Here is a 19,170-nt window from a genome sequence, read left to right as displayed (position 1 = left end):
GTTAACTGACTTGACATTTAAGAAAAAAAATCACATTAACAGGCCAGAATAGGTGGCATGTTTTGTTTGTTTGTTTGTTTGTTTTTGGGGGTTTTTACAGTGTAGGTACTCGTCACGACGCCATGCAAAACTTTTTCACCTCAAAGGTAAAAAAAATAAATTCTGGTGCTTTTTCTTTTCCTTCTGGAGATGTTTCCACATTCTGCCAGTATTTGTTGAACATGAATCCCACATGTGGAAAGAGACCATTTCAAATGTAAAGGTGACTCAAAATGTCATTAGCTGGTCCATGCATCATCATCATCACATGTGATTTTGATGCTGTATCCGTTAAACGACGCAGGGGCTCAAACCTGTAACTCTGCTGCTGTTAGTGCCTCGATTTCCCTCATTCAACTCCCCTACTTACAAGCAGGCCTACAATCCCACTCTGTCCACGTGTATGTAAGCGGTCTTAGCCTACCTCCTACTGGAAGCAGCCGTCTCTCCCTGGCTTTGACCACAGATAACAAGACGTTTCCAAGGTAAATAGGGGAGTGGAGAGCCTAAATCCCACTGGTCATCCCCTTGAGTCAGGCCAAAAGTATGCAGCCAAATGTAATTACCAAAGCAAACACCATGCCTGCCTGCGAGGACACAGGCATGTGAGGGAGTTTTGGTACATATGCTTGATATCTGATACGTGTGGGTATATTTTAATCTGCGGTGCGGCCTTTGGTTTTTATCTTGTTTTGTTTCGTCGTAACTTAATTTATGTCCCTTAAAGCCCATTTATTTTCTCATACCGCGCCTGTGGTTTGGATGCTATTTGGCAGCGATGCAAGAGTGTTCCGACATGAGAAAAAGGAGGAGAAGAGAGAAACTCCAAGCGAGAGGAAAGTTAAACTAGGACAAGAGTCTGTCATTATTCTCTGAAGCCATTGACAGCGGTATTTATCATTTTCACCGCAGAAGCCCATATCTTTAATTTCCAAGCAGAGCCTGATTTGTGGAGCCTTCGCCTTCGCGAGCATCTGTAACTATTAAGACCATTGTTTTACACACGGGGAAACGAATCCAATCGTTTCTCTTTTCATGTCCTGGATTTTGTGTGTAAGGCAGAGGCGCTCACAAGTCATTTTTTGCAAATCCAAGTCTAAAGTCTGAGCTAGAGTCCAAGTCAAGCCGCAAGTCTTTGGTCACAAGTCCAAGTCAAGTCTCAAGTCTCTTATGGATGAGTGTTCTTTCATCTGCTGCATACCATCCGGTCTGCCTAGAACACTGCTAAAACCAAGGAATTCAAAGCATGTACTGTATTATCCTTACGCTTAGCATACAGTATCAACATTGATTAGTTGACATTATTACTAGTAGACCCTTTCTTACACACACACACACACACACACACACACACACACACACACCTACACACACACACACACACACCTACACACACACACACACACAAAGATTGTTCACAAGCCCCAAATCCCGAGTCCAAGTCAAGTCTCAAGTCTTTTGAGGACGAGACTCAAGTCAAGTCTCAAGTCACTGTGTGTGCGACTTAAGTGCGACTCGAGTCGCAGTGGCAAGTCCAAGTCCCCATCGCTCCTGTAATGTAAGTAATGTAGGCATCATAACGTTATTATCAACAATACCCCCACCCGCTTCTCCTGCAACATGGAAGCCAGGTTTCTACATAGGCACTCAACCTAGTCTAGTTTTAGGGCAGAGTGTAGAGGTAAAAGCACTCGGCTACTACAGTACCAGACCCGGGACCAATTCCCAACAGCCGTACCTCCGGCTTGGTCAGACGTTCCAGACACAATTGGCCATGTTTGCAGGTGGGAAGCCGGTGGGTATGACTCCTGGTCGCTGCACTAGCACCTCCTCTGGTCATTTGGGATGCCTGTTTGGGGGGGAGGGGAAGTGGGGGGAATAGCGTGACCCCCCCCCCCCCCCTCCCCCGCCACGCACTACGTCCTGCCAGTGAAAGCCCTTGCTGTCAGGTGAAAAGAAGTATAAATATTGGACGAAGCATGTGCCAGTCAGCTCTCCCCAGATCAGCAGAGGGGCTGGAGCAATGAAAGGGACAGCAGGGGGAATTGGCCAAGTATGGAGAGAAAACAGGAGAAACTCCAGCAAAAGAAAAGAAAAGAAAAGAAAAGAAAAGAAAAGAAAAGAAAAGAAAAGAAAAGAAAAGAAAAGAAAAGAAAAGAAAAGAAAAGAAAAGAAAAGGAAAAGAAAAGAAAAGAAAGGAAAAGAAAAGATCATTGTTTTACACACGGAAAAATATCTAATCATTTCTATTTTGATGCCGTGGCTTTTGCTTGTATTGTAACGTAAGCAGGATAACATTATTAGCAACAATACACCCACCCGCTCCTCCTGCAACATCTAAGCCAGGTTTCTACGTAGGCGCTCATCTCATCCTGCTCCAATAGCCAAGGGAGAGTTACATCACATCCTGCTGTGGATCGGGACAGAAAGAAACGAACATGAAAAAAGGCCTTCTTGACAATGCAACACTTGTGAGGTCCAGAGCAAGAACAGATGCGGGTGATCAGCACACAATGCAGGTTTCTTGTCATCTTTTTTCTCTCTCTTTAATACAATGCTCCCGTGTTCTGGGAAGCACCTTGATTTGATTTCGACACACAGGCAGGAAGGAGGTACCAGGACTCCCTAAGTGAATTGTCCGCCCGGCGTCTCCTGTCGAGAGCCGAGTTTGCCCAATGTCAGAAGTCGTCTCTCTGTCCCCTCTGTTTACGAGCCGTCAGTCAGTCAATCCAAGGGTTATTTACAGCCGCCTCACCTGTGCCAGGACACTGTGTGCACAGAGCGCACGCCATTATCCTGATTGGCAGTAAGAAGCTATTCTGTATAAAACGGTCCTGAGAGAGCATGCATGCTGCTGGGTGCAGCACTGCAGCGTGAGGCGAGGGGCGGCCTGGAGATTTAAATTTCTCCAAGGCAGAGCTGCTCTGTAGGAAGAAAGATTCTGATTGGTTGAGGTCAACCAGAATGGGCGGAGGCAAAAAAAAAAAATTCAAGCGCAAGGTGACAAACTGCCAAAGAAAGAACTAAAAATGTAAACAAACAAGACAGGGTCAAAACCTAGTGACATAGATCAAATTTCATTTCATATTCAATAAAGCAATAATGACATACACATAATGAATTGGTATGAGTTATAGTTATGTCATATAGACAGACACTACAGACAGACAGCATAATCTGTCGTGGCATTGAGAAGGTCAATGCATTCTGACACGCGCTCACAGACATGGTGCCAACTTATACAAATAGTTATTAGTTATCAGCACATCATAATGGAGACACATACATAGCTTATCAAAGGAGGAGATTCTCCCCTCTACTCTGGCCTTCAGAAAACTCTGCATGTCATTGGCCTTGGTACCCAAAAGACACAGGAACAGATACACACACACGCACGCAATCTGTGTGCTCAGTCAGATTCTCTCCTCCCTTCTCTCTGCCTACTGTATAAGAGTACATGCACTTCACTGAATATTTGGGCTCTGTAACATACATCATGTGTACATTGAGAATTCAGTCCTTTGGCAATGACGTTTGCCAAAGTATGTTATGGCTTTAATACACTTCTATAAGACATCTTCAACACCTAGTATATGGCTGGACCATGTGTAATGCATCAACACTACTAATAATGTGCGTTCAATGCATTTACATTTTTTTAGGCAAACAACGCAAGTACCGTAAATTTCGGACTATAAGCCGCGGCTTTTTCCCCGTTTTTTGGCCCTGCGGCTTATATAACGGTGCGGCTTATCTATGGATTTTTTCCAAAAAAAAAAAAAAAAAAAATCTCTCTTTTTTAGCACTCTTTCTAACTATAAATCCACTTCTGTTTTAATTTCCTCTCTTGCCCTCTTTTCACCACACCGCGGACACTGTGTGCACTCTAAAAAAAAACACAGGTGGTGTTGTGTTATGTTGTTTTGTTGAAATGTTAATAAATGGGAGCTTCCTCAAACAGCCATCTCTTTCCCGACAATCCCCTCTGTGCATGAACCCTTACATATGGTAATTAAACATTAAAACACAATTAAAAAAAAAAAAAAAAAAAAAAAAAAACATTAACACATTGAGTGCCAGCCATTTTTTCAATCCTGTAGGTAAGTTGTGCCAGGTTTTTTTTTTTAGGATTCTGGCTCATTTTACAAGAGCCGAGGATTATTTTCTGTTAAGAATTCGTGAACACCAATCATCTAAAAATAACTAATAGAATGTGTGCTTTCTCTGTCTAAAAGAGTTAGTTTGCAGAGTTAGTAGTTATGTAGATATTAGCCGTTGAGTACAGCATGGTTTCAGAGATTTTCAGAGAGTTTGGAGATAAATGGATTTTTAGAACCACCTCACGTGCCTGTGATTATGGGTGCCCTTGTCTCCCACTCTGTGCGCTCTCTCTCTCTCTCTCTCTCTCTCTCTCTCTCTCTCTCTCTCTCTCTCTCCTCTCTCTCTCTCTCTCTCTCTCTCTCTCTGAGAGGAGAGAGAGAGAGGGAGAGAGCGAGAGGGAGAGTTGCTTCAACTCCTCCCTCCGTGGGCGTTCTTCTTGGCTGCAGCGGCCGTCACAAGCTTGTCACCAGTCTCAGTGCTTTGCTGCTGTCCTGTGCCTGTGGCTGCGCGGCCGCTGTTTGAGGAAGTCGGGATGGACTCGCTCGCTTCTTGGAGTTTTGGTTGAGAGAAGCTTTTGCGATTCTGGTCATATTTATGCTGCGTGTTTCAAAGTGTGTTCCACCTGTAATCTATTATGTAAATTTGCAATCCCGCATCGCCAGCAATCAGCGCGAAAACGAAAGCGTTTTCCCCCATCCATTTTCATGAGAATGGCTGAGGTGAGAATGGCGTGACAAGTTAAAAAAATGCTTGCCTTCCTCTAGTCAGGAGAGCACTGTCGCCACTTAGTGGTCGGTAAAATAGATTATACACATTCTCTTGCTCCAATAGTGATCTCGAAGATGTAAAAGGGGTTGATTGATGTCCCACCGTCAAAAAAAAAAATGTTTATGTAAGACGAGATATCTCGGCTCTGGCACTCAAGCGTTGGATTATGTAAGACGAGATATCTCGGCTCTGGCACTCAACGTGTTAAAACACCTGCGGCTTATAGTCCGGTGCGGCTTATATATGTAACAAACAGGCAATTTTGCTGCTGCGGCTTATACTCCGGTGCGGCTTATAGTGCGGAATTTACGTTATACAACCTGCGAAGTGAATTTTCACCTTGAGGGGCTAAGCTTCTTCATAAACAACATAACAACATAACAACAAAGTTCTTTATTTTTGGTTCTAGCTCTGTAAATGTGGCACTTTAAATTAATATTTTTTGAGTGGACAAATGTAACCATGTAGATTCCCACTATGAGGTCAGTTTATCAAAATAACGTGTGTATGAAAATCTGATTTTCATTGCTGGAGATCTGAGGAACCGGGGCCAGCCGGCCTTGTCAACTAACGGGCCGGACTCCGAGCTGCTCAGCTGGGCAACGTAACGTCATCATGTGATCCCCACATTCAAAGCACTTCATATTCCCTGAGCTGGCATAACCATATCAAAACTCTCCTCATGCTTTAAAACCTCCAGTGTATGTGTTCGTGACTCCAAAAACATAAACAGCTAGCTAACGGCTGTGCTAACTTTGGCTAATGCTTCTGTGCTAAATTAGCTGGTCCCCGGGCGGGAGTTGTATGAAACAAGTCTCCTGGCATAGGCTACAGAGATCGAACAAAAAGGAGATTGAGGGCTTTGAGAAAAGTCCGCAAGGAAGTTGAACTACCTGATAAGTTCTGAAAATCTAACTAGCGTAGATAACGGCTAGAATGTATATTTTCAATCACCAGCAGAGCGCTACATTCACTGAGCTTCAGTCTAATGTTAATTTAGCCAGAAAGAAGTTGCTTCTTCACTGAAGTTGAACTCAACCTAGTCTCTCACCAGACATTGAATCGCTGCACTCTGCATAGGCTACTACAGCATAGAATCTGTGCCACTTGGCAGCCCGCGCTGCTGTTTTGAGGGTGGGTCGAGGGGTCAAAATTGAATGACTGACCAAAGAGAGTGGTTCCTTTTCAAAAGTCAATAGAGTCAGGTTGGGTGGGCGGTGTGCCTGATCGATAAAGTCGTTACTGATTGGTGACCCCAGCATTTCGGGGGAACCAATCACTGGCCAGGGTTTTCCAACACAGGTTTGGAGCTAGAAGTGTCCCAGACCCAGAGAGAGATCTGCAGCGTGCAGTAACCCTACAGTTGTGTATCAGCGTAAGAACTCTCATGGGTCTGCCGTTGAGACGAAACTCAACCAGTGACAATGTCTGCCTCTGAGGAATGAATGCCTGTAAACTCCAGCTCTAATCTGTGTGCTGGGGGTCCATCTGCATGGTGGGGCTCCTGTTCTTTGTGTGGCTCTGTGGCTGGGGCCAGCTAACACTGCGCCTCCCGTGGGGAATAACCCCGGGGCGGGTGCTGTGCTGCGCTGTGGTGGTGCGAGCCTCTGGATGAAAGCGTCAAAGCACCAAGTGACATGATGTTAAAACAGGCGTGCTCATGCATGCGGAGGACTGCAGCGGGCGTCACAGCCGGTTAGTAATAAGCTGCCTCTGTGTTGGCTGGAGCTCTGTGATTGCTCAGGTGTCGTATTTAATCGCCTCTGTTTGGCGACTGAAGCTTCCCCCGCCCCCCCTCCCCCCCGCCCCGCCCCCCCTCCCCCGCCGCTTGTTGTCATGTTAAAGGTAAATAAGTCAGTGTCTGGCGTGGACGATAGCATTCATTAAGAGCGCCGCACACACGCGGCGGTGCACTGCGATGCACACACGCGGCGCCTTTATTGCTTTCTCCATAGCCTTTCTGCTCAAAGGCCTTGTTGTTGTTGTTGTCAGTGTGGTTTGTTATGGCACTCAACCCAACCTCTCCCCCCTCCCCCCCCCCCCCTCCCCCCCCCTCCCCCCACCTCTCCTCCTCTGTTTCTGTGCAGATGAATTGAAAGATGATTTGGACACCCTGGGGCCTGACGCCTCTCTCCAGTCGCTGGGAAACTGTACAGGTGAGTCCACATTTCTGTCTCATAAACCATCAATGCTTTTCATATAAAGGACCCCTAATTTAATCCACATTAGAGCCACAGTGCCGCATTTGAGAGTATTTCTATTCTTAGTTATAATTTTGTCCAGAATTCCATGGCTATCTCTATTGTATGTAGAGGGAAGCTATGATGAAATATCTCCTTATACCATCTCTAGTTACGTTAACTTCTGAAATAAATGAAATAATGCCAAAATTTTACAATTCACCGCGGAGACCCAGGTTCAATTCCTGGGCAGTGGTACTTCCGGCTTGGTCAGACGTTCATACAGACACAATTGGCCGTGTCTGCGGGTGGGAAGCCGGTGGGGTAGGAGTCCTGGGCGCTGCACTACTGTAGCACCTCCTTTGATTGGCCGGGGGAGGGGAACTGGGGTGACTAGCGTGATCCTCCCACGTGCTACGTCCTGCCAGTGAAACCCCTCACTGTCAGGTGAAAAGAAGCGGCTGTGCTAGTCTACAACTTTCAACAGATCGGCAGAGGGGGTGGAGCAAAGACCAGGACAGCAGGGAATTGGCCAAATGTACAATTGGGGAGAAAATGGGAGAAAAAACTGTGTGTGGGGGGGACTTGATAAGAAAAACGGCAAAAATCATCTGCCTTTGCTGGTGATTTCACAAATCACAAGGTGATTTGCATTGAAAACAAGTAAAATTAACAAACATGGCTGATTACCCCCCCCCCCCCCCCCCCCCACACACACACACACACACACTTATTGTAAGAAGATTAGGATTTTAGTACTCAATAATAATAATAATAATAATAACAATAATAATAATAATAACCACGCTTTAGAATAAAGGGAACATAACAAACATGGATTACGAGTTTGGCGGTTTCTGGTTTCTTAGCTGGTGTGTGTGTTGCTCTCCCATCATAACCTGCCCTGTTTTATTAAGCCCACAAAGCGGATTTGCACACATGCAGGCACACACACACACACACACGCACGCACGCACGCACGCGCGCGCGCACGCACACACACACACACACACACACACACACACACACACACACACACACACACACACACACACACACACACAGGCATTAGACCTCTCCCTTCCATGATATCATCTTGGCCACCGTGACACTTGGCCCCGGATGCTGCCGTGGCTAAAACCAAACGCACCCCACAGAACGCCAGCCCAGCTTTAAACCTTCAACTTTAATTACCATTACATTCTGCTAGTCTCTCTCTCTCTCTCTCTCTCTCTCTCTGTCTCTCTCTCTCTCTCTCTCGCTCTCTCTCACGCTGTGTGCTTCAAAAGAGTGCCAAAGTCACGCCCTCTTCTGGGTTCGGCATGGGACCTAAGGGCTTTCATTCCACATACATTTTTCCATAGACATTTAGATATTTATGTATTTCCTTTATTTTTTATTTTTAGTTCAATAAACAATATTTAAGTGAAAATAAATCACCCTTCTTTTGGTGGGGACCCCCTGGAACCCCCTTAAGGACCCCTGGCGGGTCCCCAGACCCCACTTTGAGAACCACTGTCTTCAGGGAGGTTGATCCTATTGTATGCATGTTTCTTTCCAAAGCCTTTGCATCAAGGCAAATCATGTCAAATATGAGATAGTTTGGATTGTTTCACACTTTTTTGGTCGCTGCATAATTCCATTTGTGTTATGTCATAGTGTTGATGCCTTTACTGTCATCCTAAAATGTGGGAAATGGCAAAAATAAAGAAAAATGTGGTGTGGCATGTCCAAACTTTTGACTAGTGTATGGGCGTGTGTTGAGGGAAAGCAAATGTTTTCCATTTCTACTTTTTTATTTTTTTATTTTTTTATTTATTCTTACAACGCCATCTGTAGAAAATCCCATGTGATTTAGTTGAAGGTGCTGAGCAGTGTGATCACGTCTCGCTGTGAGCCAGGTGATTTCCTGTGAAAGACGACCGCGCCTCCTTAAAGACACATCTTCCTTTCATCGTTTCTGATCTCAATGCAAAGGCCACTTACGGAAGCATCTGGGGAATGAGCTGAAATTCTACTTTAAGGGACATTATACGCAACAGAAATGAAAAGTAAATAGTAGGGGAGACCGGGGGCAATTTTAACAGGGGGCAGGGGGGATGGTTTGCAAAAAATAAAAAAGTAAAAAAAACAATAGAGAGCCAGTCACACCTACTTCCGCGTTCAGCATACAGACCTATGGATTTCATCCGCCATTCATTTTTTCATCTACATTCCAAAAAATGCTTATAAAAATAGTTGTACTTGGTCAAACCAAGCGATTCAGCGATATATTTAGAATCAGGAGAGACCACATAACATTTCACTTGGGTTAAAAATAAAACAAATAAAAACATTTTTTTATTTTATTCAGTGAGGCGATCACGGTGAAATCTGCCGAAAGATCCATTGGCACAGATGACATTTCGGTGCCATTTTTGACCACCGAATATCTCCTCTACCTTGACCTTTGACAGCACAAAGTCAACCAGATATCTTCTCTACCTTGACCTTTGACAGTGCAAAGTCATCACGGCCCGACACATGGCTCTTTAAACCTCACCTGGAGTTGGTGTGTGCTCTAAACCAGAGGTTCTCAAATGTTTTTCAGCCAAGATAGAAAATATACCGGGGACCTCCTCATTCTGATTTGTGATTAGAATGTAATCCATGAACCATTTTAGATTTAAAGCAAGTTTGACAGCCGCGATGCAATTGTGGCAAAGAAACACCAAAAAACAAGTACTTCCGGAGTCTCTTCAGGTTGTGAGCACTGCGTGTGTGTGTGCGTGTGGGCGTGTGTGCAGTGCACGTGCGTGTGTGTGTGGGCGTGTGCATCCACGCCACGTGCGATGAAAGTGCGTCGTCCCCTTGACTAACGAAGGTTGCAGATTTAGTTTGAGCCCCGGTTTGTTCCTGCAGGCAGCTATCTCCACACAGCAGCTTAGAGGAGCTTCCCTGAAGAGAAGGGACCAGCAAATAAGTGGAGAAAAGGCATTGTGTGGCCTCAGCACTTTGGCTGGCTTAAGATACATGCTGCTCCCTCCGCCATGATGCCAACGCGCTTTTTTCTCCTTATTCTATTTTTCTCTTGGTGTTTTTTTCTGCACTGTGTTGTGGTTTGGCCCTGGTAATCTCTTCAACACAGAATCAACAAAAACCACAGTCTCTTGATTGACCTTATATGTGAAAGTCGATACAAAGAAACGTGGCTGCTCTGTTGCTGATTAAGTGGGTGCGGTGTGTGTGTGTGTGTGTGTGTGTGTGTGTGTGTGTGTGTGTGTGTGTGTGTGTGTGTGTGTGTGTGCGCGTGTGTGTGTGTGCGTGTGTGCGTGCGCGTGTGTGAGCATGCGCGTGCGTGCGCGTGCGTACGTGTGTGCGTGTCTATACTGTATATAAATTGACATGCACTGTACAATCCCTAAACTCACAATCAGATTTCTTGTGATGAGTAAATGAGGTCGCCAGAGTCTATTAACGTGCGGCCGTTTAGCGGCTTTCGTTCGCCGCCGATGGTGGCGTGTTTGCCTCTCCCCGCATCGCGTTTCCACTTTGCTAATGGTCACGGTCATTCCCAAAGATGGGTCGTGAACCACGGGTGGGTCACAGGAGATTTTATTTGGATCGCCAAATAAATGTGCAGCATTTCATTCAACATTGAATGTAACATGAATAGCTAGCGTACATTCTGTTTCTTTTCTTAATGAGAGGGAGGGGCGATGTGCCTGCTAACTCCGCCTTCATGCACTTTTGTCTCATTTATAACGATGAAAGGAAACAAAAAATGAGATCAGCCTAAATGCATTTATTTTGTCTCATTCATAACGTATTTGACGTGTATATGTTTTCAATAACGTGCATAAAACAAAGTTGTATGTGATTTAGCAAACGTATACCACTTCATAATGGCTGGTTTACCTCTTCAAGATAATTTAAGATGATGCAGTAAAAACGGTCACACAAATTCACACTTCTCACGATTTATTGAAAAGGCCTGTTGTGAATTGGGTTGCGAGGGTTTGTCATTTTTAAAAAGTACGTCCCCAGAGAGAGGGAGAAAAAAGCTTTGGGAACCACTGGATTAAGTTATGATTCTTATTTTAGCCGCTGCGGCGTGACAAGCCAACTCCCGTAATTTAGACGTATTCTTCTCCCCCAAAGTGCTACTGTAATGTTTTCGGGTGGCGGACCTCATCGCATTTCCACCAATATTCTCCTGTAAAACATTTACTGTATGTGGGGAAGAAACCAATATGATTTATTCCTAACTCTCCTCTCACTATCTCTCTCTCTCTCTCTCTCTCTCTCTCTCTCTCCATCCCTCTCTCTCCAGTCAAGGATGTCGACTGCCCCTCGGAGTTTGAGGACTTCTTCTCTAAGCGTAAGCTGGAGGACAGTGAGAGCCATGTGGTGAGCATTGCAGAGTACCTCCAGCGCGGAGACACCGCCATCATCTACCCCGAGGCCCCTGAGGAGCTCTCGCGCCTGGGCACGCCCGAGGCCACTGGCCCCGAGGAGAACGGTATGGAGCGTACACTGTCAAAATTGTGGTGATTTTAACTTGTTTCCAGACCTATCAAACGTATTTCATTAAGGTTTACTGACATTTATTGAAACCTGTGTTATTAATATCTACCAGTGCAGTGAGAGAATTTGACGAAAAATATGAAATAGTGAGTTGCTGAGTTTTGGAGACATTGGCCGCAGAGATGTGTGTCTTCTCTCTAATACAATGGAACTGGATAAGGCACTTTGAACCCCAGTTCCATTGTATTAGAGGGAAGGCAGACATCTTGATGCCATATATCCACAACTCTACAACTCACACCAAAACCATCTAGATGGATAAATACCACTACAGGTAAGAGTAAAATATGTATTTTTGATTTTGGGATGAACTGCCCATTTAAAAAAACTTTTGGACATCAATTCAAAACAGTTTCCAAACGCGTTTTAATGTGAATTATTCACCTTGCCATAGCATTTTAATGTGAAAATCTCACGCCTTGACATAGCATTTTATTGTGAAAATCTTGACGCTAATCTCGGCCTCCTCCTGCACGTCATTGTCTGTCAAATACCCCCCAAACAGGAGCTAACCTTCCCTAAGTTCCCTGTGTGATAAAGGTTAAGGCAGAGGGGCAGAAAAGGGGGCGTGGCCTGTGTGAATAAAGGTTAAGACAGAGGGGAAGAAAAGGGGGTGTGGCCTGTGCTGACATGGCGGGGCAGCTGTGGGGCCGGATGCCTCTGTGTTTACCTCCAGTCCTTAGCAGCAGCTGGGCAGACCCTGAAATCAGATCATTCACCTCCGAGAGGAGAGAGAGAGAGACAGAGAGACAGAGAGAGAGAAAGAAAGGGAAAGAGAGGGGGGGGGGGGGGTGATTCATAACGAACCTGTCGGTGGGAATGCTATTTAATAGGAGAGAGGGGAGGGGCATACAAGCAATTAAGATGATTTGGGAAGAGTGTGAATAGGGTGAGCAAGTGTCTGTCCACACGTTTCTGTCTGTGAACGCATCATACAGTATGACTGTTTGTTGTCACTGCAACAAACGACAAGATGCCCCAGTGATTTCCTCTTGTCTCGAGATCAGTTTATTTCATGATATTTTCAGTCAAATTCTCTCTCTGCTGGTTTCAGTGCCTTACAAGAAATCATCATAAAACTATGAAGACAATCTGAAAACAAGAAACTTTCTCCAAGACAATTTCACTTTGACCAAGAAAATGTCCTTAAACAATTTACATTCTCCTGGAAAAACTGTTGACATTATAAAGAACTAGAAAGAAATATTGCGCACTTTGCGCACACTCCTTTCTCGCGTGCCACACACGCTCCGTGCACCCGCCCTGCTAAACTGCGCTCAACTGTTGAGCAATTGTGTGTCGCCCCCCCCCGCCGCCTTATTATAGTGTAGTGAGATGGTTTTGTTAAAATAATAATAATAATAATAATAATAATAATAATAATAATAATAATAATAATAATAATAATAATAATAATAATAATAATAATAATAATAACAATAAACAATAATAATAATAATAAATAATAATCGTAAAATAAGATGGATAAGTCTGGAGAGAAGAGTAGAGCTGCAATTATTAGTCGATTGATCAATTAGTCGATCAACAGAAAACTTTTGTTCATAGTCAATCTTTTGGAGAAATTCCTAAGAAGAAAAACAAAACTTAAAAAATAATCTTGTTCCAGCTTCTTAAATGTGAATATTTTTTTGTTTATTTAGTCTTTTATGACAGTAAACTGATTATCTTTGGGTTGTGGACTGTTGACCAGGACAAAAGAAGACACATTTTGAGGACATTATCTTGGACTTGGGAGAAAAAAGTGATCAACAATTTTCACCATTTTGTGACATTTTATAGAAAATAATCAACAGATTAACCAATAATGAAAATAATCATTAGTTGCAGCCCTACAATAAACTTTATCCAAGACAATTCTTATATACCAAGTAAATGTCCTGAAACAAGTGACATTCTCCTGAGGGGAAAAGAAAGTCTTTAAAAATGGTTGAAAGATGATTGGGCGGCAGTTTTTGTGTCTGTTTTTGGTTTTTGCAGTGTGAGTGTGAGTGGGCAGTGGGGGTGTGTGCACGTGAGATTGTGTGCGCGCACGTGTGTGTGCGTGTGTGTGTGTGTGTTTGTGTGTGTGTGTGTGTGTGTGTGTGTTTGTGTGTGTGTGTGTGTGTGTGTGTGTGTGTGTGTGTGTGTGTGTGTGTGTGTGGGGGGGGGGGGGTGTTCAGCGGATGCCAGCCTGACACGGTGGTTCTCATGTGGAGCAGATTGCACAGATAGCTCCCATAGCAGTCTGGGCAGTGGGCCCATCCCGCTGCCGGTGATGCGCTGACCTTTTGGCCCGCTTTCCCGTTTCTACCCCCCTCTCTTGCCCCCCTCCCCCCTCCCTTGCCCCCCCCCTCCCCCCTCTCTTACCCGCGCAGACCTGCCACCTGGAACGCCAGATGCCTTCGCCCAACTGTTGACCTGCCCCTACTGCGACCGGGGCTACAAGCGGCTGACGTCGCTCAAGGAGCACATCAAGTACCGCCACGAGAAGAACGAGGAGAACTTCGCCTGCCCCCTGTGCAGCTACACGTTTGCTTACCGCACGCAGCTGGAGCGCCATATGGCCACGCACAAGCCGGCCAGGGATCAGGTGAGACCACGGCTTTACTGTCTGCTTTCCTTTTTTTTATGCTTTCCCCTCCCTCGTTACTGCAAAAACACACCAATTAGCAAGTCGTTTAGTCTAATTATTGAGTCAGAAAAATCCGGCTTTTCTTAAATGAGTGAGAAAATCTGCCACTGGGGTTCAATAACTCCACTTCTTTCCCAATGCAGCTGCTCTTGTTTCAGGGGTTTTCTATAAATGAGTGTCAATCTTATTTTAAGAAAATTATGATTTTTAGCAGGGGTGGACGTAGCGATTTGGGGGCCCTGGGCAAAGGCAAACATGGGCCCCCCTGAATCATCTTGTCCTGTATTACTTGTCTTATACTTTCTATTTTAGACCACTTGCTAAGTTCTTTGAATCTCGCAGAAAATGTGCAGTGGCAAAGCAAAATAAGCCCAAGATGCAATATTGCAGCTAGAACACTGGTTCCACAGCCACAGACCCCCATTTGATGAGATGTTGTCTTTGAGACCCAAATCTGAGAATGTCTCTTTTGGTAGATATGATTTTGTCCAGAATTCCATGATGATCTTTAGTATTGCAGGCAGAGAGATAACAGAGACACTATGATCAGAAGACTCACTCTTCTGCATGCTCTGGTGTGTTCACTTCTTGTAGATTAAGTAATGTGAAGTTTCACAACACAATACATTTGCTGGGGACCCCCTGCAACCCTGTCAACGACTCCTGATGGTCACCAGACCCCACCTTGACAACCACTGCGTTAGAAGTTAAGTGGAATAGCCCGTTGCCACTGTAACCTGACATAAGATCATTTGTATTTTTGTTGTAACAAAAAGAGGGGTCCTTGCAGGATGAGGTTAGGCGCGCTTCCACCCAAACAGCCCAGCAGGGTGCGCTCTCAGAAGAGGGCAATCTTTTTGGCGAGACTTCAGTTGAGATAAGCAAAGTATGGCACTGGAGCACACGGATCAAGTGTAGAAATACTTTTTTTATTAAGGACTAACGTTTCAACGCCAAAGTGTCTTCATCAGAGTCTCTGATGAAGACGCATTGGCGTTGAAACGTTGCTTATCTGAACTGAAGTCTCGCCAAAAAGAGGGGTCCTTTTGAGCCTGTCTCTCTTTTGAACTGATGAGAAATATGTTTATTTAAGTGGTATTCTAGTATGGGGCCCATAGGATGCTGGGGACTAAGGTAGTCGCCTACCTTTGCTTAATGGTAACACCGCCGCAGGATTTTAGGCCTCAATATACACTGAATAACTTGTGAAGATGGCTATTTTTTTTAGCAGTCTCCTCCTCTCTCCTTTCGCTCTCATTCCGTCTCTAATGCGCTCTGATCCCTGCGAGAAAAGAGATCATTTTTTCTGATTGGCAATCATTATTAATTTTTCATGGCATTTTGAAGATGCAGATCCTTTAATGGTAATAACTTTAATTGAGGCCCTAAATGGTTTTTTGATGGCCCTCCCTGATATGATTTTCCAGTCTCATGTTCACGATCGAATGATTGTGTTAATTTCCAATTTGGAAATTTTTATCAGCTCCTTAACTTCACTTCACTCCTGGCCTTTTTAATGTTCTTTTTTGGAGCAGCCGGCGGTCCTGGTACTCCATCACACACACACACACGCACCCCCACTTCTAATTTCATGCACTGCATAAACATCTGTGTATACTTTGAAATTTCTCAAGCGATATATATCCTATACATCTGAGATATAATGTGAATCTGCTGGCAGTTAGTATGAATCACCTTAAAGTCCTGTGAGGTGAAAACATTCACAGCAGTCACGGCTGTTTAACTCGCTTGTCAGCTTGGAGTTTAAGAGGCGGGGGAGATAGATTGTGGCAAAAATTAAATAAAGAATACAAATCAGAGCGTTGGTTGGGGGCTGATTAGAGCTTCTCAGTGCAAAGGAAGTTGAAAGTGTACAGATGATTTTTTGCGTGTGCTTTGGAGGATGATTATGATTTAAGTTAGTTTAGGAAATGCTACAGTCACCTCTCTAAGATCCACAGGAGAGTAGTGTTTTGTCAGCTGGGGACTCAAACCTCAGGGGTCGGAGCCCGTTTTTGGGCGATTTTGCTTTAGGGTAGTGGTTCTCAACCTGTGGATCAGGACCTTTTTATCTGTCTTCTTGTTTTTTCTAAACTTATTCATACAAGCTGAAAAAAGATAAAAGATCCTTTATATCATGGCTGACCAATTTGGCCCACGTTTGTTTTGATCCTCCATGGTTTTGAAAAAAAAAAAATCATGACCAATATTACTGTCTTTCAGAGGCTGCGGCAGGCTCATTTTTAAAGCTTGATGATACTTTTACCATATGAAACTAGAAGACCTATTTTAGATTTGGAGTGTAAATTGTCTATAAAATAATATATTTTAATGTAATAACATCAACATTTATTTTTGGCCCACGGCCATCCATCCAGATTAATTTTGGCCCTTCATACGAAAGAATTTGGGCATCTCTGCTTTATATATCATAATTTTGTTAAATAAATAAAGGTTAAGAACCACTGGTTTTGGCTGCATTGAAATCGGCTCTTGTTTAACACTTAAGAACTGTTAGCCCCTTAATGCCGATATCCTCCTTGCCAGCACAGTTTAAGACACTAAACAGCTGCAAAAACAATAAACAGCACCAGAGATCTTTATGTTGTCAAACTTCTTTTTCTTTTTTGAATAGATGCCACTCATTTCAAGATATATTGTTTTATTATGAGCTTCTCCTGTGATGTATGGAGAAGAGAAATCCATTCAACCAATCAGAGATAGCATAATGTGAGCGGATGCCTTGAGGTGTCTGGTCCCAGGTCGTCGGTGTTGTGCTGTGCTGTGCCGTGCCGTGCGCTCTCAACCAAGCTTGATCTGATCTGAAGTCAGCAGCCAGCACTTTCACCTGATCCACCAGCTGGGTCTAAATGTGAGCAGATGGGCCGGTCCCGCGCGAGCCCACCCTCGTATTACAGCCTCCCCGCCACCCACCCACCCACCCACCACGAGTCTGCACGATGGCCGCAGACAGGGTTCCCACACCTTCTTAAACATCAAAATTCAAGGACTTTTCAAGGGATTTCCAGGCACAATTCCCATAATTTCAAAGACCCAGCATGGTTTGAGGCATGGATCAAGGTTAGTACTGTTAAAACACTGAGAATGTTTATAATGAGAACTAGCAGCCTTACAGAAGCTCACAGACAACTATTAAAAAGAGAGGAGCTTACTAAGTTAAAAAAAAATCTAAAGAACTATTCTGGCACAAAATACATGTATATGAATTAAAGCACTTTCAATACTTTCAAAACTTTCAAGGCCTTGTTATTTTTCTCAAATTCACAAACTTTCAAGGATTTCAAGGATCTGTCCGAACCCTGCACAGACTCCCGTTCAGGCACCGCCTTTGAGCTGGTTATTCCAATTTGTAAATTATCCGGATTGTTAAAGTTGTAATCCTCGAGACGAACGCTGTTATCCTCTGATTTTCTGCTGATCAAGTTTCTGTTTTCTTTGTCCGTTCAGAGAAAACTGGAGAGAACTGGATACAAGTTGGATCATATGGAAATTTCACCAATTATGACTCTTCTGTGTGAGTGGAGCAGTATAGGCTACTCAGGGTTCCCACGGGTCCTTTAAATCCTTGAACGTTTGTGAAATTGAGAAAAAAGAATCAAGGCCTTAAAAGTTTTTGTAAAATAGACATGGTTGAATTTATCCTATTTTGTGCAAGAATAGACATTAAGTTATTTAGATTTTTTAACTTAACGTTAGTAAATAGCTTTAACACAGCAGTTGAGAAGTGTCTCTCATTTCAATAGTTGTCTGTGAGCTTCCGTAAAGCCTGCTAGTTGTCATTATAAACATTCTCAGTGTTGTAACAGTAATTAGAAACGTGTCTCAAACTATGCTGTCCTTGAATTTGAGGGGATTGGGCCTGGGAAGTCATTGAAAAGCCCTTGAATTGGATGTTTAAGAAGGCGTGGGAACCCTGTCTATCTTGCTGCTATGCGTTTTGATAAGAACATCTTCTGCCATAAAGCGTCAAAATACAGGAACGATCTCAGATGAACACAAAAGTTACAGATGACGTCTGGCTAGGTAGTGCCCGCAAACACGTCTATGTTTAGACTCCTCCTCCTCTGTTTACAAGCCTGACTCCTCCTCCTCTTAACCAATTAGCCCAAATATGACTAATTAGAGCTTATACTTATGCAAACATGCAGTCAGGTCCCCGCCCACAAACAGGGCTATGGAGAGAGAGAGAGGAAAGAGAGGGAGAGAGAGAGAGAGAGAGAGAGGAAAGAGAGAGAGAAGGAGAGGAAAGAGAGGGAGAGAGAGAGAGAGATGGTGCCATTCACAATAGACCCTTTTCGCGGGGGCCATTTTGTGTCGAAAAGGCAGAATAAACACAGGTGCCAGCAAAACACTAATGAGGGTTTCCAAATTCCAACCATGGACGTTTGAAACCCTCATTAGTGTTTTGCTTGCACCTGTGGTTCCCCTGCCTTTTCGACACAAAATGGCCCCCGTGAGAAGGGTCTATTAGAAGTGGAGAGCGATTGTGTCTTATTATCGGTGGTGGCGCTGCTAAACTTGAACGGGCGGATGGGTGTCCTTGGGGGGAGGTATGGGGATGCATGGTGTTAGGGGGAAGGTGGGGCGACGTAGGGGGGAGGTATGGGGATGGTGTTAGGGGGAAGGTGGGGGGACGTAGGGGGGTTGCTTAAGCAGCTGTTGCTGTTTGTTTATGCAACTCAGCAACATACGAGCAATGGGGTCCCTCTCTGGCGCTTGGCGGGGCCCCCGACTCTCTCTCTCTCTCTCTCTCTCTCCCTGCTTGATCTTTGAAGGTTGGGGCTGTTTGAACAATTCCTCTCCCAGTCCTCCCAGTCCTCCCAGTGTCCTGCGCCCAGCGCCATCTGTCTCCCCAGGAATGTG

At 44.4% G+C, this 19,170-nt stretch overlaps 1 protein-coding gene across 1 annotated transcript in view; it reads left to right on the top strand.

The window, feature by feature from the left end:
• Positions 1 to 19,170, top strand: part of zeb2b (zinc finger E-box binding homeobox 2b) — a gene marked incomplete at its 5' end in the record, with an annotated part of 42,814 nt that overhangs the window by 10,736 nt on the left and 12,908 nt on the right. The window contains 3 exon segments of the mRNA XM_083633163.1: positions 6,996 to 7,064; positions 11,401 to 11,589; positions 14,030 to 14,244. Of these exon segments, the coding sequence (XP_083489289.1) occupies positions 6,996 to 7,064; positions 11,401 to 11,589; positions 14,030 to 14,244 (473 nt within the window).

This window comes from Poromitra crassiceps, assembly GCF_964638095.1.
Source record: "Poromitra crassiceps genome assembly, chromosome: 3".
Taxonomy (NCBI): Eukaryota; Metazoa; Chordata; class Actinopteri; order Beryciformes; family Melamphaidae; genus Poromitra; species Poromitra crassiceps.
Note: the sequence above shows the minus strand (reverse complement) of the source record. Positions and strands in the feature narration are given on the sequence as shown.